Genomic DNA, 26,711 nt, shown 5'->3' with positions numbered 1-26,711 from the left:
TTGGAATCCCGTACATATTATACAGACAGAAACATGCACACTTCCAGAGTATAAATATGTGCAGGGAATCCACCACCTAGATCCTGCAAAAACATTCTGACAAGCCCCTTGCAGGCTTTGGCACCAACTTCAAAGTACATTGTCATTGTAGAAATTGTGCAAATATGGGAAAAGTGTATCTTCAAATTGAGGAACGTTTTCAGGTTAGATATTTAAGAGGGTCTCATTAAAAGAACAGTTAAACTTTGAGGCACCAGAGTTTTCCAGATGTTCAGGTTGTTTCTTTGCTTGAACATCTGTGTCCTGAGAAACTAATGGCCTTCACCTGGCTCAGTGCAGTCTCCACCCCATGGTTGCTCCTTAACTCTTCTTTGTGCCTCACATAGTTGGATGGTTCCTGTAAGAAGGCTAAGTCGGGGTCCGGCGCAATAGCATAGTGGTTAAAGTCCTCATCTTGAACGCACCGGGATCCCATATGGGTGCCGGCTCTAGTCCCAGCGGCCCCACTTCCCATCCAGCTTGTGACCTGGGAAAGCAGTTGAGGATGGGCCAAGGCCTTGGGACCCTGCATCCGTGTGGGAGACCTGGAAGAAATTTCTGGCTCCAGGCTTTGGATTGGCTTAGCTCCAGCCATTGCGGCCACTTGGGGAGTGAACCATCATATGGAAGATCTTCCTCTCTGTATATCTTTCTTTCAAATAAAAAAAAATGAATAAATCTTTATTTTGAAAAAAGAAAGGAAAAAGGCTAAGTCTGAACCTGCCACTCTGTGCTTAATCATAGACAGTGGGGACCTCAACATCTGAGTTACGAGTCTCCAGCCCCTCACTGTGACATCTGCCACTCTGCTGTGCTGAAACTCTGGAGTCAGCAGGGACTCCGAAGCCTGAGTGCTAGGGGTTCCCGGGCCCTCCATGTGTGGTACCTTTCTCTCTCTGTCACCTGTTGACATTTTCCAGGTTCTCTACTTATCTTTAAAGATTTATTGATTTGATTGGAAATGTAGATTACGAAGAGAAGGAGAGACAGATCTTTCATCCCCAAACAGGTTTACTCCCCAAATGGCTGCAAATACCAGCTGAGTTGATTCAAACCCAGGAGCTTGGAGCTTTGGGTTTCTCACATGGGTTTTGGGTCGGAAGGCCTTAGTCCATCCTCTACTACTTTTCCAGGTCGCAAGCAGGGAGCTGGGTGGGAAGTGGAGCAGTGGGGACACAAACTGGTGCGCACATGGGACCCTTGTACTTGGAAGTGGAGAATCAGCTAATTAAGCCATTGCACCAGGCCTGAGGTATTACTTTACTTCCAGTAGGCTCCTCAATCCTTGTGGAATGCACCACCATTGCTCTCTCTGCCTTGATTTTTGTATTGAGAAACCCTTTTCCAAAGAGTGCATGAAACATGATTTCATCTCCTACAGTTCTGAGGTTGTGTCTCAGCTTCTTAGTGGCCCTGGCTTGCATCAGTGTCCTCACCGGCGGCATTCCCCAGTCCACTTGACTGAAGCACTTGGTATCCTCCAACTCTGTTACATAATGATTGTGTTTTATTATCTGCCTACCTGGATTAGAATGGCAGCTGCAGCAGTGCTGGATATTGTTTCTTTTCTGTTCTTTGGTGTATATCCCAGGTTGTTTAGGTGTTCAGTAAATATGTCCTCAGCAGAAGAATGTTTGGTGGCAATTATCATAATTATAGCAACGTTTGAGAGTACTTAATTATAGTTTTCTGTTCGAGTACTTAGCATACATTAACTCATTTATTCCTTTTACCTGTGTACCTGTTATTGCCTTTAGGTGATGTTCTGCCCTTTCCCCTTTATAAACAAGCAAACTAAAACCTAAAGAAGCTTAAGCTATGCCCTTGGTGTGCTGAAATAGAAAATGTCCCTTCGAAAGCCAGGATCTTATGAAGAATGTTATTGTTTATGCCTTACCTTTCATTTCTATATCTCTGTGCAAGTGGTTATCAGAAACTCCAGATTCTTCTGCTTACCTGTATAAATGTTATTTTCCACTGACAATCCATGGCTAAGTAATGGTTGTTAAACCTAGAAGCCCACTGACCTTAATTGTTTTTTTAAAATTTATTTTCTGTTTATTGGAAAGGCAGAGGAGGAGAGGCAGAAGCCTAGAGCTCTTCCTAGAAGTCTTTCCCAAATGGCATAAACAACCAAAGCTAGGAATGTAGAGCTTCTTTGGGGTCTCCCACACGGGTGCAGGGACCCAAGCACTTGGACCATCCCCTGCTGCCTTCCCAGATGCATTTGTAGGGAGTTGGATTGGAAGTGAAGCAGCTCATTTTGAAATGGTGCTGCAGGTGGAAGCTTAATAGGCCAAACCACAGTGAACCTTACTTCTTTGAAGAGGGGAACATCACTAGTTTCTAATGCTCTGAAGAAACTCTTGTGTTTAACGACACCCAAAAAACATAATACTAACACATCAGTTCATAAATTTGTATTTAATGGATGTGAGGCAGATGGTCTCTTTGAAGTTATTTACTAGGACTAGAATAATATCAGAAAGGATGGCTGGACAATATAAGAGATGAGATAAAAAGACAAAAGAATGATTCTAAGTAAGAATGTGATATTCTTAGAGCTGCGCTAGCATTGTAGTTAATGTAGTACTGTATTGCATGGATTTTGTTATCTGGTGCTAGTTACTTAGGCTCTCAGTGATTTTTTTTTTATTACCCTCTCTAAGGAGGGAGGTTACTAGTGTCTACCAAGGGTTGCTGAGAAGTGTGGATATAACAAGCATTTTGTGTTACACAGTGCTATAAAAAGTATTTGCTGCTGTCATCATCATCATCATTTTCATTATGGAGTATAGTCTACTTGAATTAAAGTACATTCCTATCCCTGTTATTTATTCCTATTTTTTTCATCATAAACTTTTTGCTTCCTAAAAATCATTAGTATGACATGAGTCATCATTTAGGAATTAGCAAAATCTCTCCTCTGGTGAAGTTAATGGACTTTAATTTTTAGTGTGTCAGAACTATTCTAAGAAATAGAATTACTTATACTACAAGTAAAATAACAAATGACAACATAAGACTCATATAAATTCACAATCATGGCTGTGTAAGTAATCTGGTTAGATAAAGAATTATCATTGACAAGATGAAGGGCCATGTATCCCTGTTTCAGGTTAGATAACATGTTGTCATTTGACCATAAATGCTTGAATATACATATCCTACAACATTCTGTTTTTATCCCTGTCACAGTTATTCTGTAGCACTAGCACATTGTTTCTTGAAGATATAAGTAGCTAGATATGAATAGTTATATATTGTAAGGAAAAGTTTTACTTTGGGGGAATTTACACATTAACTCCTTTGGTTGCTGCCATCGTATGAATTGTAATTCAGAAGATACTGATACTATTGAGAAACCAGAAGTCTATACTTCCTTCCTTAATTTGTCACTTTATAAAAATTGAGTTTATGGGCTAATAGAAAAACATAACTCCTTTCTTTTTACCCCTGCTGCTGCCAGGCCTGAGCCTGTGGATATAGATTCTGTGTGCTGATTGGATTTCGGTCTATGTGGGATGGTAGTCGTCAGGCTGAGCTCTGTTGTTGTTAGGATTTGTATTTGAGTGACAGGAACTTGTGACTGCTGTGCAAGGAGTTATTTTTGGCATCTGGGTGTTGCCTTCTCTCAGAAAGCATAGCAAGTTAGTGTGAGATGGAGGTCCAGTAAAGGACAAGCATTAAAGTTTGAGTTTTTGAACTTTTTAAAAATGGGTTGTTGCTTCAGCAAGGACTTAAGTAGCGGCAACGACAGTGAGAAAATTGGCCTGTTACAAAAATCTGTGGAGGAGGAGCGACCGGAGAACAAGATAAGTAAAACTTTATCTTCATTATTTGATACCCTTGAAGGTGAGGAGATTTACAATGTTAAGAAGGGAGCCAACTGGGCAGCTGCTGACCTTAATATGTGGACTAGAGTTTTGAGCTCTGAGCACAGGCAGGGTCAGAGGTCAGAGCAGTCACTGAATTCTGTTTCCTCTTTGAGCTGTAAGATCTTAACTAGGTATGAAGATCTGGGTGAGAGTGACGGAAATTCAGATATTGCTGTTATTGCACAGACTCCTGGGAGTGTCAGTGATCCGCTGTTGGTGAGCAATGAAAGACAGGATTGTTCAGTAGATGATCGACCTCTCTCATATGTGCCCCTGCATTCTGACCAGAGGCTGCAGGAAGAAACTTTTCTAAGCGACCACCTGCGCTCCCACCTGGCTACCTGTAAGAACTCTTCAGTAGAGAAAGAAATAGTAGCAAATGTTCAAATCGGTCATTTTAATGAGAATAACTCTTTAGACTTGTCTGAAAGGGAGGAAAAGAAAAACTCTGTTTGTGTTGGTCACGGGCCATCTAAGAATGCGCGCAAGACCGAGTTTTATAGTATATGTGTCATAGATCCCGACTGCCTGAACGTGGAAGAGGAACTGTGGGCGTCCGAGTCTGGGACAGCTGCAAAAGAAGAATGCCACTCAGCTGTTACCTCTGAGGGCACTCACCGGGCAGAACGTCCTGCTGACAACTGGCGAGAATGTTCAGTCATGCATGCCATACCAGGGGCAGAAGAGTTAAAGCCAGCGCAGGAAGAACTATCATCCCAACCAGTGCTGGATTTAGCTGCGTTAAAGGAAGCATTTAGCCAGAAAATTACCTGTAATTCCAAATTTATGGATGATAATCCGCCGTGTGATGTGAACGTTGATGAAGTACAGGCTAAGTCTTTCAGGACAAATGCTGATACCAAACTCTCTAAAGAGTATGCAGAAAGTAGTACATTGCAAGCTAATGACCTGTTTCCTGAATTCTCACTAAAATGTGAGAGTAGTCTACCTGAAGAAAGAGAAAGCCATAGTTCAGGGATAGGAAGTCAGATGGAGGATTCACCTGTAAATTTACTTACTGACACTTCCTGTGTTGAAGAGAATAATGAACCTCAGGCTACAACTGTTAATGTTGATCAGAGTTTAGACTGTATAAAGGTAGGAGAAAATAATTCTGTAAAACCACTAAAAGACAATAACCACTTCCATTTCAATGTTAAAAAACTAGATAGTATCCTTTCTGATGATCTGGATAGAATTAATTTAAGTCCCAAAAGGTTTATCAATTCAGTCAGCTTTAGAAATGAGCATCTCCCAGTTCAGGCTGGTTTCAGGGAAGCAAACCTGGGCAGACAATGTGATGGACCCAAACTTGGACCCCTCCCAGTGCTAGGGCTGATTAAAGAACATGGGATAGGGGACAGCAACCTAGAAACCCAAAGTGCCCAGCTGGCACACAGAGGAGAACTGTTTTTGCAATCTGGAAATTGTTCTTACCGAGATGAGGATAGAATTATCTCTTTGGAGATTGAACGTCATGAGTTAAAATCTTGGTGTCATCCAAACATGTGTACAGGTAGCCCAGTGGACAAAGCTCAGACCCAAGCTTGTGATTTAACTTGTGTGGCTTGTGAGCCTAATATAGAGGGGACAGTGCCTAACATGGAAAACTCAAGACCTGGACTTATACAGGGAATCTCCCCAAGTGGCAAGTCTTGTGAGCACTCTAGGTGTCTTCAGAGTGTGCCTGTGTCCTCTGCCAAAGAACAGTCAAGTGTGAGTCACAAACCGGAGGGTGAAACACATGTGGAGAATTCAGTTAGTGTGTTACCTGAACAACAGAGTGCCCCTCATGTAGCAGAAAAGGCTGAAAAACAATCACTAGGTGCTAATTTTACAGGAATAAGTAAAGATGACATAGAAAATGTGAAGACAGACACTAAATCAACCTCTGACTGGGAGACAGGTATGCTAAAATGCAGAGCAGTGCCCAGTCAGGATGTACTTACTTGTGTTAGTTCTAGTGTAATAAAAAACCCTGGATTTGAAACTTACAAAGTTGAGAAAATGAATGAAACCCACAGAGTGAGGGAATGCAAAGACCTTAGTGCTTTACCACCTATAAGCCAAAATTCGAATTCAAAAATTAAAATACAGAAGTCAGAAGTAGTAGAGAACTCAGTTAATAGTGAGGAAAGCCCAGAAATGAAGCAGATTTACTCAGAAGCAGCTGAGAAAATTTCTCTTCCTTTTGGTAATAATGTATCAAGATTGAGTGAACCAAAACTAACATGTGAAGAAGATAGACTTTCTTTGGAAAAAAGCAGTGTTGATCCTAACATTGTTGACTGCTTAGGGTCATGTGGATCAAATGGATATGCATACCATGTTAAAGAAAATCATGCCATATCTACAGATAAAGAATCTACCATAAATGATGGTATGCATCGTGTGGGAAATTCTCAGGTGATTTCTGAAAAAGCAGAGCTTTGTGACACTTCTGATGCATCCCAGGCCACACCCATCACCTCAGCTGACAGCAAAGACACTGTTATACCATGTAGTGACTATATGGCACCATTCTCAGAAAATACCCCAGGTGTATCTGCAAGTCCTTCAAAAATGGATTGGCAGAGTTTTCCAGAGGAATTCTACTCTCAGTTTCTGAATGGATTTTCCTACTATCCAATGGGAGGGTTACCAAGTCAGGTGCTTTCTGAAAGACTGGAGAGTGGTTATGGTGGATATCAAGTGGGTTATCTCTGCACCAATACAACCACAAAAGATGTAACAGAAGATAAGCACATGTTTAATGGGGAGCTGTTTAGTAAGCCTCAAGACTTAGACATTGCTTCATTTTCGCTGCAACAGACCCCGTTTCAGCTACCAATGTCCCAAGATGGTGTTATTTGGGGATGGCACAGTAGAGCTGAGCAGTTAGTAAGTATGTTTTTTCAGTGTTGTTATGCTGTGATCTGCTAGTTTAGTTGTTTGCTATAAAATGAATGGGTTTTTATTTTAAATTGTGGATAGTAGCTTGAATGTTATTGTGTCAGTTTTTAACCATTTCTGAATTGGAGAAAATAAATTCTGTGTTTAGTGTGTTTAACCCAAAAAAAATGTGTATAAGCTCTTGTTGTCACTAAAGCATGCCACTCTCAGCTTTGGTCAGTTCTGATGTGTCTGCTCTGCCCCAGTGCAGATGGAGCCCCTTTGAGGGGATCTTGTCGCATGGGCAATGCAGTGTGCTTCAGCAGCTATTCCCAATGACCCTAATATTTGCAGAACATACACTTATTAAAACTGTGTGCTTTCTGCTACTTTTGTATGTGTAAGTTTAAGTTTGCTACTTCTCACTGGCACTAAAATCTTGATTGTCTTTCAGTGAGAATAATCGTGGAACTCTTTTTCAGATTGCTGAAATGGGGTTAACCCCTCTGGTTTGAGAAAGTATTTGTTTTGTTTTGTTTTGAATAAGAGATATTCATTTCAGAGGGAGAGTTAGAACTAGGTCTTCCATCAATTGGTTCACTCTCCAAATGGCAGCAAGAGCAGGGGCTGGGCCAAAGTCAGGGGGCAGCACCTTCATTCAGATCTCTCACATGGGGGGTAGGAACCCAAGCACTTAGGCCATCCTCTGTTGCTTCACCAGGCAATTAGCAGAGAGATGGGTTGGAAGTGGAGCAGTCAGGAGTCCAGCTGGTTCCAATATAGGATGCCAGTGCTTGCAGGCAGAGGATTAGCCACTTGAGCCATGGTACTGGCCCTCTTTCTTTTTTAAAGATTTGTTGTGTTATTTTATACAGAAAGGGGATACAGAGAGAAAGATCTTCCATCCACTGGTTCACTCCCCAAGTGGCCACAATGGCCGAAGTTAGCCAATCTGAAGCCAGGAGCAGAGGCTTCTGGGTCTCCCACACGGGTGCAGGGTCTCAAGGCTTTGGGTCGTCCTCGACTGCTTTCCCGGGTCACCAGCAGGGAGCTGAATGGGAAGTGGAGCAGTGGGGATATGAACTGGTGTCCATATGGGATCCTGGTGGATACAGGCAACGGTTTAGCCACTAGTCTACTGTGCCGGGCCTTTCCTCTTTTCTTCTATTATCTCGCATGTTTTGTATTCCCTACCTTCCAGTCCTTTGTCTGACAGTGGTTATTTTAATATTTACTCAAGAACTTGTCTAATCATTCTTAGTGTCAATGAAACAAATTTAGGAATTAATACGTTAGTTTAAAAATTTTTTAAATTTTTTTGGGGCAATGGTGAGTAGAAGAGTTTCTTTGCAGCATCACGATTTGGGGATGTTCCACTGTTTTAAGAAAAGGAATGTTGCTTATTTTATAAAATCGTATCACAAAGTGGTTATTAAGGTCAATTTGATTCTGATTTTAACAACCATTGCTTAGCCATAAACTGTCAGTGGAAAAATATTACTTATATAGCCAAGCAGATGAAATCAGATTTCTCAGTAATCATTTGAAGTTTATTGAACTGCCAAAGGAATACCCATTTTTTGAAGAAATGATAGTAGACTTAATTCTCACATAATAGAGAATATTTCGTATGTGAATTATGTGAGCTCAGTTAACTTTCGTTGAATGAGTTTTATCTTTGCTGATTTTAGAACATAGTTTTCTAATTATGATTTTTTTAAATTTCATTTCTTAAAAATTGTGATTACATGATTGATCAGGGTGGAAAGGGTCAAGGTTTAGGGAAAATTGGGTGAACCTCAGTGTTTCGAAATTTGCTATTCTTGTTTCTGGGGGAAAGGAAGAGAGAAAGAGGAAAGCCACTCATGACTTTCCAAACGTCGCAGCACCCAGCAATGAGGACTTGCCACCTCACATCAACCCACGGATATATTCCAAGGGTTCATTAACTCCTGTTGAATGAGCTTTATCTTTGCTGATTTTAGAACTCCGTTTTCTAATAACCATGTTTTTGTTTGTTTGTTTGTTTTAAAGCAAGTTGACATTTTCCTGTCTTGGTTTTTGTTTGTGAAACTGGGTCAGTAATACCTACTTACTTTTTAAAAAAATATTATTATTATTATTTATTATTATTATTTTTTTTTTACCGGAAAGTCAGATATACAGAGAGGAGGAGACAGAAGAGATCCCGTTCATTGATTCACTTCCCAAGTGGCTGCAACAGCCAGAGCTGCACCGATTCAAAGCCAGGAGCCCAGAGCCTCTCTCACGTCTCCCACGCAGGTTCAGGGACCTAACTCTTTGTGCCGTCCTCGACTGCTTTCTCAGGCCACAAGCAGGGGGCTGGATGGGAAGTGGGGCCGCCAAGATTAGAATTGGTGCTTGTATGGTGCTGGAACGTGCAAGGCGAGGACTTTAGCCACTAGGCAACAATGTTGGGCCCTTATTTATTTATTGTAATTGGGAAGATTTAGAGAGAAGGAAAGACAGAAAGATCTTTCATGTGCTGTTTTATTCCCCAAGTGAGCACAGAGGTTGGAGCTGAGCCAGTCCAAAGCCAGGAAGCAGGAGCTTCTTCCGCGTCTCCCGTGTGGGTGCTGGGTCCCAAGATTTTGGTCCCAGGACTGCACCATCCAGCTCCCTGCTGTGACCTGGGAAAACAGCAGAGGATGACCTAAAGCTCCTTGCTCCTGGTTTCGGATCAGCTCAGCTCTGGCCATTGCAGCTATTTGAGTAGTGAGTCAGCAGATGGAAAAACTTTCTCTGTTTCTCCTTTTCTCTATAAATCTGCCTTCCACGTTGATGGCAGGTGCCTTGTACTTGAACCTTATTATTTATTCTGCCCTCTGAAGCACATTAGCCGGGAGCTGGAATGGATGTGGAGCAGCTAGAACTCAACCAAGCTCATTTGGATGCTGGCATCATAGATAAGAGGTTAACCCACTATGCCAAAAAGACATCCCCCAAGTTCTAAATATATATTTTTGAAGATTTATTTTTTTTAGTTTATTTGAAAATGAGTTAGAGGGACCGGCGCGGTGGCGCAAGTGGTTAAAGGTCCTCGCCTTGCACGCCCGGGATCCCATATGGGCGCCGGTTCTAATCCCGGCAGCCCCGCTTCCCTTCCAGCTCCCTACCTGTGGCCTGGGAAAGCAGTCGAGGACGACCCAAAGCTTTGGGAACCTGCACCCGCGTGGGAGACCTGGAAGAGGCTCCTGGCTTCGGATCGGCATAGTATCGGCCCGTTGAGCTCACTTGGGGAGTGAATCATCGGACGGAAGATCTTCCTCTCTGTCTCTCCTCTCTGTATATCCGCCTTTCCAATGAAAAAATAACAAAAATAAATCTTTAAAAAGAAAATGAGTTAGAGACAGGGAAGGAGAAAAAGATCTTCCATCTGTTGATTCACTCTGTAAATGACTACAATGTCCAGGATTTAACCGGGCCAAAGCCAGAAGCTCTAAGCCTCCTCTGTGTCTCCCACATGGATACAAGGGACCTAAAGGCTCGCACCTTATTTCTTTGCTTTCCTAGAAGTATTAGCAGGGAGCCAGGTTAAAATTGGAGAAGGCAGGACTCATGCTGTTGGCTTATGTGATACTGGCCTCACAGCTAACCTACTCTTCCAATCACTGGCTCCAGTGTAGGGTTCTCTCATTTTTAAAGATCTATTTTATTTTTATTGCAAAGTTAGATATATAGAGAGAGGAGGATGGGTGGGGGGAAGATCTTCTGTCCGGTGATTCACTCCTGAAGTGCCCACAACAGCCGGTGCCGAGCTGTGCCGATCCGATGCCAGGAGGCAGGAACTTCCTCTGGGTCTTCCATGTGGGTGCAGTGTCCCAGGACTATTTTCCCAGGTCACAAGCAGGGAGCTGGACGGAAAGTGGAGCTGCCGGGATTAGAACCGGCGCCCACATGGGATCCAGGCGTGTTCAAGGTGAGGGAGGACTTTAGTTGCTAGGACACGGCTGGGCCCTCTTGTTTTGTTATAAGTATTTATTTATTTAGTTAGTTAGTTTGCTTGAAAGGCAGAATCAGAGAAGGAGAGATCAAGAGATCTTCCCTCTGCCAATTCATTCCCCATATCCCCTCAGTGGTCAGAGCTGTGGCTTAACCCAATTACCCACAGAGCAGCACCCTTAGCCACAACACGGCTCCCTTTAAAAAATATTTGAAAAGCAGAATTAAAGAAAGGGAGTGATAGCTTGCATCTACTGTTTTACCCCTGAAGTGGGCATGACAGGCCAAAGTCAGGAGCTTCAGCTGGGTGTAGCAGAGGCCAAAACACTTGAGCCATTTCCATTGTTTTCCAAGGCATATTAACAGCTGCATGGAAAACTGATGCCCATATGGAGTGCTAGTAGCACAGTCTGTGGCCTAACCCACTACCCCAAAACACTGGACTCTGGTTAGTTTTTTTTTTTTTTTAAGATTTATTTATTTTTATTGGAAAGGCAGATATACAGAGGAGAGACAGAGAGGAGGATCTTCTGTCCAATGGTTCTCTCCCCAAGTGACCGCAATGGCTGGAGCCAGGCCAATCCAAAGCCAGGAACCAGGAGCTCTTCCGGGTCTCCCACGTGGGTACAGGGTCCCAAGGCTTTGGGCCTTCCTTGACTGATTTCCCAGGCCACAAGCAGGGAGCTGGATGGGAAGCAGGGCTGCTAGGATTAGAACCGGCGTCCATATGGGATCCTGGTGCGTGCAAGGTTAGGACTTACCATTACTGTCGTGCGGGGCCCTAGGTTAGGTTTTTAGAGGTTGAGTATCTCACTTCATTATGTAACTTGCTTCAATAGGGCCAGGAATTTGTGTTTTAAATAACCCTTATGGTGATATTGAAGTTCCTTCAGAAATGGGAACAAGAAGTTCTGTTGAAAGTGTGATATATTTCATCTTTCTACTTCAGCAGACGTTAGTTCACAGAAAGAACTTTTTATTTGCTTACAGCTTAAAAAAAACGCATTTATTTGAAAGGCAGCATTATAGAAAGAAAGAGATGACTGTTTCGCTCTCCAAGTGGCCCTAGTGGCTGAGGCTAGGCCAGTTGTAAGCCAGAAGCCAAGAGCTTCCTCTAGGTCTCCTATGTTGGTGCAGGGGCCCACGCCCTTGGGCCATCTTCTGCTGCTTTCCCAGGCCATAAACAGTGGAACAGTTGGGTCTTGAACTGTCCACCCATATGAGCTGCTGACACTGCAGGTGGCAGCTTTACTTGCTACATCACAACGCTATCCCCTTTTTCTACAGCCTTAGCTTAATGTGAGTCCTTGAACATCTACTAGCATTTTTATCCATCTGGGGCTCATGCTGTGGTTCAACAGGCGAATCCTTTCTCTTGTAGTGCTGGCATCCCATATAGACAGTGGTTCATCTCCTGGCTGCTCCATTTCCCATCTCGCTCTCTGCTTTTGGCCTGGGAAAGCAGCAGAGAGCAACCCAAAACTTTGGGACCCTGCACCTACATGAGAGACCCAGGTGAAGCTCCTGGCTGCTGATAAGCTTAGTTCTGGCTGTTGCAACCATTTGGGGAGTGAACCAGTGCATAGGAGATGCACTTTCTTAAATAGGAGATGTCTCACAAGATTGGCAGCGATTCATAACTGTTGAAATATCAAAAACCACTTGAGCAAGAACCTCAGAGCATGCCCTACATCCGGGATCTGGGAAGGGTGGGAAATTGGGTGGGCCTTCTCCCTTAATACCCCCCTTTAAACATGAAGGAAAAAATATGGAAAAAAAAAAAAACACTAGTCTTATCCACTTTCCTGTAGCCCTTGAACCTTTTTATCCTAATTAACTATGTAAAGATTGTCAAAATAAAAAAAAAAAGTAGGAGATGTCTCTTAAAACTGTCATTCCAATAAAAATAAATCATTAAAATATTTTAAATCCATCTACATTGTGTTATAATGTTTAAATTTTACACTTGAGGTTCATATTAGCTGGTCTAGGAAATCACCAGTATTTATCAGATACAGACTTTCGAACACTTGGAGAGATGTTCCTGAAGGTTGGGAATGTGGCACTCATCCCTCAGCTTCCACGGCGTCTTGTGCTTAGGAGGAAATAAGAAGCTAAGGGTCAGTTAAATTGTAAATACATCCGCATTTTTAAAAACATACTTTTGAACCGGATTTTATCCCAGAAGCGTGTGCAAATTTTTTATTGTGATTTTTCCTTTAATGTAAATAAGTTTTAATTATATTATTAATTAACAGTTGTGGTTGATTGAAAAGTGGGCACAGATTCATATATAAAATTTTCTCTTAGGTACCAGCAACCAAGGTTTCAGAGCTAAACCCTAACGCAAAAGTATGGGGGACTCATATGTTAAATTTGGAAGCAAGTAGTGCAGCTGTTGGTGTGAGCGCTGCCTGGGAGGAGACGGCCGGCCATCATGCAGACTGTGGCCAGCAGGGTGAGTCCGGAGCCTGGTCTGGGTGAGGCCAGGTTAGCTCTGCAGTTTACCCCTTTGATTGCAGGTTTTTCCTCTCTTTTAAGTAGTTGTTAATTTGCATATGTATGGTGTCAGAGACCCTTCACATTCCAGTTAAGATTTTCTTCCTTTTTAAGGGAAAGTGATCCTTCTAACCTTTTGGGATGAAATTGCAGGATTGGATGTCAATGGTGATGGTGACAAAAGCCATGAGAATGCAACATTGCCAGATGCACAGGAGTCCAGCCAGACGGACATGAGTGCTCTGGCCCTGGATCATGCAGAATATGAATCTCTACCTGAAAATAGTGAAACAGGTAAGGAAGGCTAATTTATGGATCCATTTTCTTATAGAGTATGAGCTTTTAAAGCTTTAACTAAACAATGCTTCTTCCATTGCCTGCTTTTCATTCTGCTGCAGGCTGCTGTGGGGATAGAGGATTGAGAGGTTCTGCCTGGGAAAGACATTAAGGACAGTATGAAGCTTAAGTAGCACCTGAATATGAAGCGTGTTTAATGAAGAAGCTTAAGGTTAATAGTAGGGTGAAGTGTCAGTAAGTAACAGATTTCTAAATAAGAAAAAAAAATACACAGGCATTGTAATGAAAGGGGTAAGTGTCTTAATGGCAGAAGTAAAAGAGAATCAAGTAAACTGTTTAAATTTCATACTAAATCTAATGATTCAACTCCCAGTCTGAGCGAACATTTACAATATAGAACATGGTGAGCATGATCAAAATGAATCATGATATGGTAAAAAATATGCTTAGAAAATCCAAAGGAAGTTTAGTTTTTAAAAAGTTCTTATTTTCCTTTTTTTTAAAGACGGATTTATAGAGGAGAGGCAAAGAGCATCCTCTATCTGTTGGTTCACTCCCCAAGTGGCCACAATGGCTGGAGCTGAGCCTGTCTGAAGCCAGGAGGCAAGAGCTGCTGTGTCTCCAAGGTTTTGGGTCTCCACTGCTGCCTTCCTAGGCCACAGCAGGGAGCTGGATCAGCAGCGGAGCATCTGGGACCTGAACGGGTGCCCAGATAGGATGCCGGGTGCCCAGATCGGATGCCGGCACTGCAAGGCAAAGTACTAGCTTGATGAGTCACTGCATCAACCCTGCAAGTTCATTTTTTTGTAAAAGACTTATTTTAAAACTATTTTCAGAGGAACAGAATCGTGTTAGTTCTTTTGGGAGGGCAAGGGGAGCCAGGATGTTTGCCATTGTAGAAATGCTTGTAGATAACAGAATGCTTATTTCCAATTTTGATTCTAGCTTAAACTGAAATACAAGTCAGTTGTTAGGCTTATTTTTTTTAATTCTTTTTTAAAGATTCATCCGTTTTTGTTTGAAAGTGAGAGTTTGCAGAGAGGGAGTGAGAGAGAGACAAATCTTCCATCTACTGGTTCTCCCCTCGAATGGCTCCAGCAGCCAGAGCTAGGCTGATCTAAATGTGGGAGCCAGGAGCTTCCTCCAGATTTCTCATGTGGGCGTAGGGGGCAGAGGTAGCTGCCCTTCCAGGTCACTAGGAGGGATCTGCAGGGACTTGAACTGGCACACAACATGATGCCGGCACTGCAGGCCAGGAGTAGTCTGCCAGAATCTACAGTAACCCCTGATTTTACATTTCTCATTGACATGTAATATTTGTACCTGAAATCCAACAGAACTAAGGAGTAGGCTTTACTTTCGTTATTAACAGTTGAATAGGGGCAGTTAAGTAGAGGAGATAACTCCGGTAATGGGTAATGGCTGATGGAAATTGAGTAGAGGTTGTCAGATGTTTTCATCACTTTTTCATCACTTTTTTTTTTTGTCAGATGTTTTGGTTCTGCCTAAAGGTACACTTGAGTTTGCGATAGCAAGGTGAATGAGAAAACATACCTTCATTTCTTGTTATTACACTCTTTACTGCTAAATGTTCGAACCAAACCAAAAATGTGTTTGAAGGATATGTCATAAACAGTATTTGTTTCAGTACTAAGAATTTTGTCCTCAGTTTTGCACGTTGGTCCGTATAATAGTGCTGCAGTACTTGCTGAATGACATCACTGGTCTCACGTCTCATCTCTTCTCTACTTCTGTTTCTCAAATCTTCAATTCAAGGTTTGAATTTCCTGCAACCAGCTCCAACTTCTGTCATAGTTACTTAGCAAGTACCTCAAACACTGTCATATCCACCCAGTGAAGTGCTGCTAGGCAACAATGTCCTACCTTCCCTACCCCCTCTTTGGGAAGAGCATTAGGAAGGTATATTTAATATACAGTACAGTGAATATGCCTTTAAGGAATACCCCAACTTTTTATAAGTTTTGTTTTTCTTACAGAGAGTTAGATAATTTCATAACATTATATTTGCTCACCTTTCTCATTCCTCATTGCTGGTTTTCTGTTCTGTTTTATTTGAAAGGTAAGGCAGATGTTCCATTTGCTGGCTCACTCCTTAAGTGTCCACAGCTGTCAGGGCTGAGCTAGGCTGAAGCTGGAAACCCAGTTCTCCCTTATTGGTCCCAGGGATTTAATACTTGTTTCCCTCCCAAGATACATGTTAGTAGGAACCAGGAGCTAACCAGGAGCTAGCCGGGATGTAAATGCTCGCTCTGTCATAGTGGGTGTGGGCATCTTAACCACTGCACCAAATGCCTACCTCATTCTTCATTTCCTTGTCCACCCAGTTAGGTAAGTTATGTGTACTCACATACCAGTGAAACATTACCACCACAGTCGCGGTAATGAAAATGTCAATGCCAGGAAAAGCTTCCTGTGCCTTTTCTTTTGGTATCATCGTCTTTCTCCAGGAAACCATTAAATTGCCTCCTGTCACTGTAGATTAGCTTGCATTTTTTCAAAACTATATAAGTGGAATTTGACAGTGTGTGTTCTTTTTTGTGTGACTTCTTTAATTTGCTTGCTAATTTTGAGATCTAGTCATACATACATTAATAACGGGTGCCTTCATATCTCCTAGTGGTAGTGTACAATGTGTATGTGCCAATTTTGTGGTTTTTTTCTTCTGTTGATGAATATTGGATTGTTCTCATTTGGAGACTTTACAAATAAAGCCACTGTGAACGCTTGTAGGCTAGACTTTGTGTATGTGTGTAGTTTCATTTGTCTAAGACAGTCCCTTGAATGGAATAGATGAATGTGTGTTAGGAATGTGTTTGTCTTTTTAAGAATGGTAAAGCCATTTTCCAAAGGACAAGTGTTGGAAAGTGAAAAATTTATTCTTGGTGCAAATACTTTTAAAAGACATACACAGGTTTTTGTTTTTAATGATTTATTTCACCTTTTAATTTCATTTTTGGTGATGGTTTATGTAGTTGATTGGGGTGGGAAGAGTTGAGGATTTTCTTTTCTTTTTCTTCTTCCTTTGTCCCAGGGAAGAGCAAAGATAAAGGGAGAAACTAAACCCAGCCTCCCAACCATCTCGGTACCTGGGGATGGGGAACAGTCATCCGATGTCATCCCATGTTCCTTGACATAGAGCATACTGCAAGAGTTCTGCTGAAGTGGTTTCATTAGTTCTGAAATGCTGTCAGTCTCACCAGTGTGAGGAGGTACATTGGCTAATATAGTCCACCTTGGGGTCTCTTTGCCCAGATATTTGCTGTCAACATTTGGCTGGGGTAGTTGACCAATTTGTTCTGCCCTCCTTCCTTCCTCTGCTATGGTACCAGATATCCTCTGCAGTCTTTAACTGACTGCCAAATCCTCAATGTGCCTCTGGGTTTGCTCTCCATAGCTCCATCTAAGCCACTGAGGGGGACCAGTTCTGACACATGCACTCCGTAGTCAGACTTCAGAACCTGCAATTCTCCCCATGGTTGGAGTTCTGACTTCAGTGGTTCAGTTGAGGAGACCCCCCCAAAGAAATCTTGTCTGAAGTGATCCCAGACCTAGCTCTTGTGTGTTTGCCAGTATGGAGTCTGGTTCAGTCATCACTCACATCTGCTTACACACACACTGGTAGTTGCAATTGTTGGGGCAGTTTTGTCTCCTGCCCCATCTCTTATGTAAACCAACGGATGCTGCGGCCTAGCCCAACCCTGCCCACTAAACACTCAGTTCTCATATGCACCAGTGAGAACTGCAGCCTAGTTGGAGCAACCCCTGATAACCCCTACCTGGCTTGCCCCAGTCCTGGTTCCTATGCTTACCAGTATGTGCAACAAAATGGTCCAGTCTGTCCCAAATCTGATTCGGTTCTCATATATGTGCATAGGCATTGAAGCCTAGCTTAACCCAGGCAACCCCACTATCCAGCCCACAGTTATGCTTGTGGTTGCCACCACCCCTCTAACCAGGGCCACTCCAAGCCCTGGTTCTGATGCTCACCAGTGGGAGTTGAAACCTAATAGAGAGGAACCCATAATTTCCCTACTGGGCCTACTCCCATTCCCAGATCTTGGATTCTCCAGGTGATTATCCAGTCCAGCTTGACAGGACTTGCTCCCCAGTCCCAGCACTTGCCAGCTGATGTTGTGCCAAAGACCAACCACCCTGCTCTTACTCTGGCCTGTGCTTGCACCAAGGGTACAGTCAGTGAGCCCAGCCTGATTCTCCCTCTAACCCAGTTCACATTCAGGCCAACAGGTAGTATAGACCTGCTCAGCCTAGTCTGCCCTCGTTCCAGTTCTCACGCTTACCAGTGGGAGCAGTAGTCCAGCAGAGGAGCCCCTTGCAGCCCAGTTACAGGGTTCACACCACCCATCCCAGGTCTCATGTCTGCTGTTGGGTGCTATGGCCCAGTCTGGAATGATCTGCCTCACCTTGGCATTTGCCCAGCAGGTGCTGTCGTCTGTCCTGGCCCGTTCTGTCCCTGGTTCCAGCTCATGCTGGTGGGTGCTTCAGCCTAACCCAGCCTAGCCAGCCTCCACTCCTGACTGTAATGTGAACTAGCTGGTGTTACACCCTGACCCATCCTGCCCTGCCCTGAACCACATTCTGGTTCTCAGATCTGCCAGTGAGTGTTAGTAACTGGTCCAGCCTGGCCCACTCCCACACCTGTATGCCAGTGGGTACCATAATCTGGTCTGTGCTGTGCTGCTCGTAGTCTTGGTTCTTGCTCTCACCTGTAGGGAGTACGTCCTGATAGAGGAGTTCCCCAGGCTCCTCTATGAAGTTGCCTCCTAGTGGTAGATCTCACGCATACATGTGGGTCCTTGATCCAGACTGACTTAGTCTACTTCTTGTCCTTGCCCCACCAACCTGCACCCTTTCCCGTTTTTGCTGTTGGGTGCTACAGCTTATCCATACCTGGTCCATGGCTAGACAGAGCTCTCGCAACATTCAGCGAGGGCAAAGACCTAGTCCTACCCTAACCTGTCCTACACCCTTCCTGGTTCTCATCACCATCAGCAGGTGCTGGAGTCTAGCTCAGTCTGGCACACCCTAGGCTCATTCCACGCCCCATGGTACAGGGCACTACTGCCATGTCCAGCACAGATTGCCACCCCCATTCCGGCTCTCACAGTCACCAATGGGAACCACAACCCAGCCAGGGCATTCTGCTATCTCCCAGATAGTTCTGTTCCCAACCACAGATTTTACACATACCAGTGTTTACTATGACTCAGCTTGGCATCACCTGTCCCCCATCTTGGCCTTTGCCATTGGATGATGCAGCCTGACCTGTCCCAGCCCATCGCCAGTCCCAACTCTCATAGGTAGGGTGCTGCAGCCCATCCCTGCCCAGGCTGCTCCCATCCCTGACTCATGCAAATCTGTGGGTGTGATACCCTAGCCCAGCATGAACCACACTCCACCTTGGCTCCTGCACATGCCAGTGGGTTAAGTTTGGCCCGGCCCTGCCTTATCCACCCCCCCCCCCCAAAACCAACCCACACACTTGCCGATGGGTGGAGCTACCTTGCCCAGCCTGATCAACACCCAGGCCTGAATCACATGCTCACCAGTGGGAGCTACGTCCCACCAGGGGAATTTCCATAGTTACACCGCCAGGCCCATTCCCAGATCTCACATGTGCAAATAGGAGCTATCCTTACCCAGTGTAGTCTGCCTGCTCAGTCCTGGCCCTTGTATGAGCTGGTGGATGTTGCGGCCCGGCTCACCCCACACTCTGTTCTTGGGTGTGCCTACAGTTGCTGTAGCCTGGACCAGTCCATCCTGTTCCCAATTGCAATACCTATGAGTGTCAGAGGTTCCATGGTCATGCCTAGCACAGCCCATCATCAGCCCCTACTGTTAAGCAAACCAGCAGAAATTGCAGTTCCACAGGGATGGCCCACATATCCCCACAGAATCTGCCCTAAGACCTGGTTCTCTTGCAAGCTGATTAGCATCATGTCCCAACCTAACGACCTGTCCCTGTTCGACATTTACTGGCAGGTACTGTAATCTAGCCCTGCCAGGAAAGACCCCAAGACCTAGCTTTTTGTGTGCACTGGTGTGTAGTGGTCAGCGCTGATCTATACTAACTAGCCCAGCTCAGGTTTCACACATGGGCTGGTGCATTGGTCTGACCCAGTAAGGTCCTCCGGCTTCCTCCTTCCAAACCTTTTAGTCTCAGCCTCTTCACTTACCTGAAAGTATAGGAGCATCCTTGTCAGTGGAAATCTTCCAAGAAGTCTTTCCTGATATGCAACATACTCCCTCAGTGTTCCTCCCTCCTTCACATCTCCATATCCCTTTCCCTGATCAATCCATGTAGTCCTTGTGCCCTGGAGCACGTGGGTTCCCCAGGCTGATGTTTCTAAACCCAGTCTTCTGGTGGGATTTCAGGCTGTCCTGGAGTTCGGCCTGCTCACCAGAGACCCAAGATCATAGATAGGTTCCCATACCCGGTCCTGGCTCATGTACATTCTGGGACATTACCTCTCCACTCGCCTGGGGCACACTGTGCCAGCCCCAGCATCGGGTTTTTTATAGTAGTGTCCACAGACATTTTCTAAGTATCCTATAGTGGTGGTAAAATTTTTGTTTTCCCACTAGTTGTATATTAAGTTCTGTCCAATATTCATTATGTTTTTACTTTCAGTCATTCCAGTTGATAATTAATGGAGTCTTACTGTGGTTTTAACTTATATTTTCACAAGCACCTTCTTGGTAGTTTTTAGTTCCAAAACAAAATTAGACAAAATGCAGAGAATTCCCACATATCTTGTCTGTGCACTTGTATAGCCTCTTCCTGTTGTTTTCATCCTCCTCCAAAAGACTTAGTACATTCAGTACGCTTGATAAATCTACATGAGTCACACTATTTTCACCCAAAATCTGTAGTTTACATTAGGTTTTAATTGTTGTGTTGTACATTGTCCAGATTTGGACAAGTGCACAGACGGGTATCTGCCATTATAGTATTATACAGTCATTTTACTGCTTAGTCATGCCTCCCACACCCAATCCCTGACCACACTAATCCTTTTATGTTGTAGTGTCACTTTTCCAGAATATCCAAAAGTTGGAATCAAGCATGTGTAGCATTTTCAGTTGTGTTTAAGGTTATTCCATGTCTCCCTGTGGCTTGTTAACATGTTTCCTTTTAGTGCCAAATCCTGTTTCATGGTTTGGCAAACTACAATATGCTTAATTCGTTCACCTGCTGAGAGACATTTTGGTTGCTTCCAAGTTTGGGTAATTATGATAAAGCTGCTATAAATGTCATTGTGCAGATTTTTATATAATTTTTAACTCATTTGGGTAAATGTCATGGTGTACAGTTATGCCAAAAGTTCACTTTCAGTTTTCTAAGAAATTGCCCAACTGTCTGCTATAGTGTCTGTCCTGGGTTTTGGCTCCTGTGCTTTGATACTGTGTGTAGGACATCTGCATAGTCAGGATTGTTGCAGTTTTGATGGTTGAGCCCTGTATCATTATGTAGCAATGCTGTAACTTTACTTGCTTCAAGTCTGCTGTGTCTGAAAGTAACGTAACTACTCTCACTGGTTTGTAGTTTTAGCATGAATGACTTTCATCTCTTCATTTTTACAATACAATATTCATAGCACATAGTTGAGCATCTTGACAGATATTTTTAATTGGAAATTTAAAATTTTAAACCTTTTCTTATTATCTTCACAGTTTTAAAATTTACAGTTTAGTGTTATTACATACATTAAAACTGTATTCATTTAAAAAATTTTAAAAATTCACTATTAACACTTTCTCAGTCCAACAATCACCTTTGAATACCTTCTCAATCTTTTCTGTATCTTGACTTTGATTAGTCTAGCTACCACATGTAATGGAATCATACCATGTTTAAACTGGCTTAATATCACTTTTTTGTGTATTCATGGGTCATGCATTTTGTAGCATGTGTAAGAATTTCTTTTTTAAGACTGAATAATGTGCTTTTATATACAAACTATTTGTTTTTCAGTTTATTTTCTGTTGTGGATATTTGGATTACTTCCACTATTGTGAATAATACTGTTACAATTATAGATGTAAAATTTCTCTCTTATACCCTGGTCTAATTCTTTTGGTATATTCACAGAAATCAGATTTCTTTTTCTTTGTTTTTTCTTTTTTTTTTAAGAAATCAAATTTCTGTATCACATAGTAATTCAATCTTTAATTTTTTAATGACTTATTTATTTTTATATTGGAAAGTCAGAATTACAGAAAAAAAGGAGAGGCACAGAGAGGAAGATTTTCTATCCACTGATTCATTCCCCCAGTAGCCTCAAAGGTAGGAACTGAACTGATCTGAAGCTAGAAGCCAGGAGCTTCTGGGTCTCCCACATGGGTGCAGGGTCGGAAGACTTTGGGGCCATCCTCAACTGCTTTCCCTGGCCATAGGCAGGGAGCTGGATGGGAAGTGGACCAACTGGGATACGAACTGGCACCCGTATGGGATCCCAGGGTGTGGAAGGCAAGAACTTTTTAGCCACTAGGCTACTGTGCAGGTCCTTGTTAATTTTTTTTTGATTGATTGATTGATTGATTGATTGATTTTGATTTTGATTGATTTATTTTTATTGGAAAGGCAGATCTATAGAAAGAACAAGAGAGACAACAATCTGCATCCGCTGGTTCATTCCTGAAATGGCAACAACTGCCAAAGCTGAGCTGATCCAAAGCCAGGAGCCAGGAGCCAGGAGCCTCTTCTGGGTCTCCCACGTGGATGCAGGGTCCCAAGACTTTGGGCTGTCCTCAACTGCTTTCCCAGGCCACAAATATCCCAAATGGAATACTGGTATTGCAGGCAGAGGATTGACTTACTGTGCTACTGCACTGGCCCTGCTTTTCAGTTTTAAACATATTTATTCTATTCTATTCTTACTCTAATTCTTATTCTATTAATTCCATTGCATTCATGTACCCTCTTGCTGAGACTTTTCTCAACCATGTCCATTTTCCTAATGAATCTATCCAAGACATTTTAAATTTCTGTTTCGGTGTTTTTGTGTTTAACATTTCTTTTTGTTTTTTCTTAATTTTTCATTTTTCTGCTTAAGTTGCCTACTGTTTTTGCATGCTGTCACTTACATCCATTAGAGCCTTTTGAGTAATTTATACCTATCATAAATGCCTGTTTAATGATTTGCATTATCTCTACTCTGTGTGGTTGTGATACTTGCCCTGTCTCTTCAAACTGTCTGTGATATTTTTTGCATTTTTTTCTTGAAGGATGTTTAGTTTTTAAGTAGAGTTTACATATTGTTTTTGCAAAAATAGTGTTAACAGATAAATTAGTAAGACCAAAGTCTATTTGAAAAAAGAAAGGCTTATTGTCAGTGAGCCCTGCACCTTCAGATGCTGGGTTAATGACATGCAAAACCAGAAGACAGCGTATTGCAAAGGTGGAAGTAAAATCTGTAAACTAGGAAGGAGTGAATCAACTCAGAAAAAGAATCCAGGAGATCAGTAAAGTTGACAAATAGCTACTTAGATTGATCGGTGGACAAATGGAACACAATAGTGAAAAGAATGAGTGATATGGCTGCCAATTTCAGAAATGTTGGAAGGGTAATACAATACGATAAATTCCGCAGTTCAGATTAAGTGGTCTGTCTGTGTGGGATGTAGCACGAAAGCTTTCTTACAAACTAAACTCCAGGACAGACAGATCTCTCACCCATTGATTCTCTTTTTTACATGCCCACAAATAGCTAATGCCAAGGACCCAAACTCAGTTCCATCTCCCATCAGATGGCAGCGACTCAAGAACTTGAATGCTTGCCTGCTAGGTTGATTATTAGCAGGAAGCAGGCGTAGAACTGGAACACTAGTCGAGCATGTGGGCGTCTTGAGCAGTATGTTTGCTGCACCTGTAGCCTGTCCCTGGCATCTTGTCTCTGACCTGATTCCTCGAGGCTCCTGCCTCTGGAACCCTGTGCCTACTGCACTTGCACTTAGAATTGTACTTCCCACCTTGGCATACATCCCACTTTTTCCTAGATCGCCTGGCAACTCTTGTAAAGCAGAACATGGCACTCTACCACCTCTGCTGGTCTGCTTTCCTCTGTGTTGGCTCTATGTGTGTGTCTAGCATTATGTTTATAGTTCTTATCTACCGTCAGCCTCTCTCACTGAAACACTGACCTCATGAGAGCAGAAGGCTTTGCCTTCGTTAATCTGAATTCACAGTTCCTGCAGCAGTTTCTGTCATATAGGAAATTCAAGGTAAATATCTACTAAATTTAGGAGCTGGGAATGTGAACTTAAGTGGAATGATCAGGAGAACCTTGTGGGTAAAGAATGACACTGAGTTTTGTTTACAGTTTTTGGTCCCATCAAATAGCCTGGCTCTGCTTTGATTTCTGATTGTTGCAGCAGTTTTCTTTTTTGCTAGTGGTAATGAATTTTCTTGAAGCCCATGGTACAGTGCTGACAGGAATTGTTATCTGTTCTGTTTGTTCTTATTTGTTCTAAATGGCCACATTTTGTCTGCCTTTCATAGTGTTTAACTTCCAAGATAGAAGTGTCTCTTGTACTAGTCTGTTCTGTGTATGATACAAAGTAAACATGTTTGTTTATAGCATTTCAGTGCTTCTTGCTTAGGAATTTATATAAATATCTATTCAACACAACAACCAGTGTGCTGGGCCTGCAGAGGGGTCGGGGAGGCAGGCTCAGCCTGAGCACCATTCCATTCCACTAGACCTGTGAGCACCATTCCACTCCACTGACTGGGGTTCTCTGTGAACACAGGTGCACAAATCACCTGGCATCTTAAGAGAAATGTTTTTTAGAATTTAGGTTTTTGTTTTTTGTGTTTTTTTTTTAAGTTGTATGACTCTTGTTTTGGGGGAGGAAAGCAGATTTACAATTTTTTTAGTTGAAAAAATACTAGGTTTTTTTCTTGTGTACTTTCCTATGTATATTAGTTTATATGCTGAAGATATTACAATTACTCTACTGTATTACTGAGTAGATTATCATTTTATACAGGAGGAAATGAATCTCAACCAGAAAGCCAGGAAGATCCTCGAGAAGTACTTAAAAAAACATTGGAATTCTGTTTATCTAGGTAAGGCTGATAGTGATTTTTCTAGTATTTACTGTCTATGATGGTACCAATTAGTTATTCGATACAAATATGATATTTTATGTAAAGTGAATGTGTATGCCTGATAATATGAATTCTGAAATATTGAGGAATAGTAACCTTTTGATGCATTGGAGACCGAGACATAATCTTCAGCTCAGTGACCAGTAAAGTTAAAATCATAAATCCCTGGATGATCATTATCTGGATTACCATTTGAAATGGGTTCTTGGACTACTCCAGACCCCCTGAATCAGTCTGTGATGATAGAGCCTTCGATGTCACTGAAGTTTGACAGGACATGCACTTCTATCATTTCTCAAAATGTGGCTAATAACTGTCACAGGTAATTGTTTTAGTATGGCAGTCATCTTTTTGGATTTATTTTCTCCCTGAATATCTTTTCTGTTGAAACTGTAGAGCCTTCAAAATTAAAATGGCTAGCCTGAATATATAGGAAGATGGGATTGAATTAAATGTAATTTCTTTTTAAGGATTTATGTATTTTTATTGAAAAGGCAGATCAGATTTATGAAAAGGAGAGACAGAAATATCTTACATCCCCCAAATAGGCATAACAGAGCAAAGCCAATCCACAGCAAAGAGCTGGGAGCTTCTTCCTGGTCTTCCACATGGTCTCAGGTCCCAAGGCTTTGGGCTATTCTCTACTGCTTTCCCAGACCCTAAGGAGTCAGATGGAAAGTAGAGCAGCTGGGACATGAATTGGTGCCCTTAGGAGATCCCAGCACTTGCATTGGGAGGATTAGCCAATTGAGCGATCATGTCAGCCACAGATGTGATTTTTTTTTTTTTTTAAGTCTGAAGGTAGCTGGCCATCTATAAAGTTTTCTATTAGAAATGGTTCCTTCCCGTGTTTTCTGCAGATCCTTGAGATCTTAGAGCCACTGAAAGCCAGTAGGGCTGCTTGGGTAGGTAGAAAGGTTCTGTGTTGAGTCTACCTTTCTCTTCTGTGTACTCAACAAATTAGAAACTTTAAGTATGTTGTCTTACAGTCTTTTACAGACAAAAAGATGCTGTAGCATAAGTTGAAAAACTGATTGTCATTGACTTTCACAAAGAGCTATTGTGAGAAGGGGCTCCAGTGAAACCCAGTAGTATACTTTAGTTTTCAGGGGTTTTTTGAGGACGAATTCAATATGTTACACATTTCTGGAAACTCACAGGAAGTGTCAATATGGCCACTATGACAGGAAATAAGTCATCTTGGCCTACATTACTAATTATTTATGGCTTACCTTTTGACCCTGTGGGTAAAGATACTGATCCTATTTCCTTCTTTTTAATTCTGGCTACTAGGAAGCCAGAGCCGGATTTGCAGCTTCTCTAGCAAGTGTTCCAGACTAAACAGCATTCATTTTGGGTATTGACTTTATCCTGGTCTTTCCATATTTTCCTTACTTAAAAAGAAATTCTGTGTGTATTTATAATAAGCTGCTCAAATGCTATTTAGAACAAAGATGAACAGGAGAACTATAGCTACAAGGTTTATTTGTTTTTTTTGAAGTTGCTTGTTTATTTGAAAAGCAGAGACAGAGAGTGGGGAGATCTTCCATTCACTGGCTTAGTCCGCAAATGCCCCCTCAGCAAGGTCTGGGCAAGGCCAAAACCAAGACCCAGGAATTCCAGCTGTGCCTTCTCATGGGAGGCAGAGAGGAGTTACTCCAGTAATTATTAAATTCCAGGAGCAGCCATCTGTTTCCTTCCTGTGCTTGTTAGCAGGATGCTGTGCTGGAAGCAGAGCTGTGCGACTCAATTCCATACACCCTGGTAACAGAATGGGGGCATCCCAGGTGTCGGTTTATGCTACTGTAAACAATAACTGTGTCTTAAAAAAGAATAATCTGCTAATTAGTTTTGATTACATGAAGTGTAGTATGCTTTTACTTCTGCTCTGCCTGCCTTACCAGAAATCTTTGAATAGTATTTGCCTACACCTAGACAAAGAGCAGGTAACAGATGGGCCTTGAGTTTACATTTAACTCCAGGCAATACCCTACCACACTCATATCGCTTGC

The 26,711-nt window shown here is 42.5% G+C and overlaps 1 protein-coding gene across 6 annotated transcripts in view; it reads left to right on the top strand.

Annotated features, from left to right (window-relative positions):
* The window catches only part of LARP4B (La ribonucleoprotein 4B), an 82,788-nt gene that overhangs the window by 28,778 nt on the left and 27,299 nt on the right, over window positions 1–26,711 (top strand). For all 6 annotated transcript variants that reach the window (XM_040968104.1, XM_040968100.1, XM_040968101.1 and 3 more), the window contains 3 exons: window positions 13,062–13,209; window positions 13,404–13,544; window positions 24,579–24,657. In XM_040968104.1, the coding sequence (XP_040824038.1) occupies window positions 13,062–13,209; window positions 13,404–13,544; window positions 24,579–24,657 (368 nt within the window). The remainder of the gene's footprint in view (window positions 1–13,061; window positions 13,210–13,403; window positions 13,545–24,578; window positions 24,658–26,711) is intronic.

This window comes from Ochotona curzoniae, unplaced genomic scaffold (genome assembly GCF_017591425.1).
Source record: "Ochotona curzoniae isolate NIBS_2020 unplaced genomic scaffold, NIBS_Ocur_1.0 scaffold_4683, whole genome shotgun sequence".
Classification (NCBI taxonomy): domain Eukaryota; kingdom Metazoa; phylum Chordata; class Mammalia; order Lagomorpha; family Ochotonidae; genus Ochotona; species Ochotona curzoniae.
Note: the sequence above shows the minus strand (reverse complement) of the source record. Positions and strands in the feature narration are given on the sequence as shown.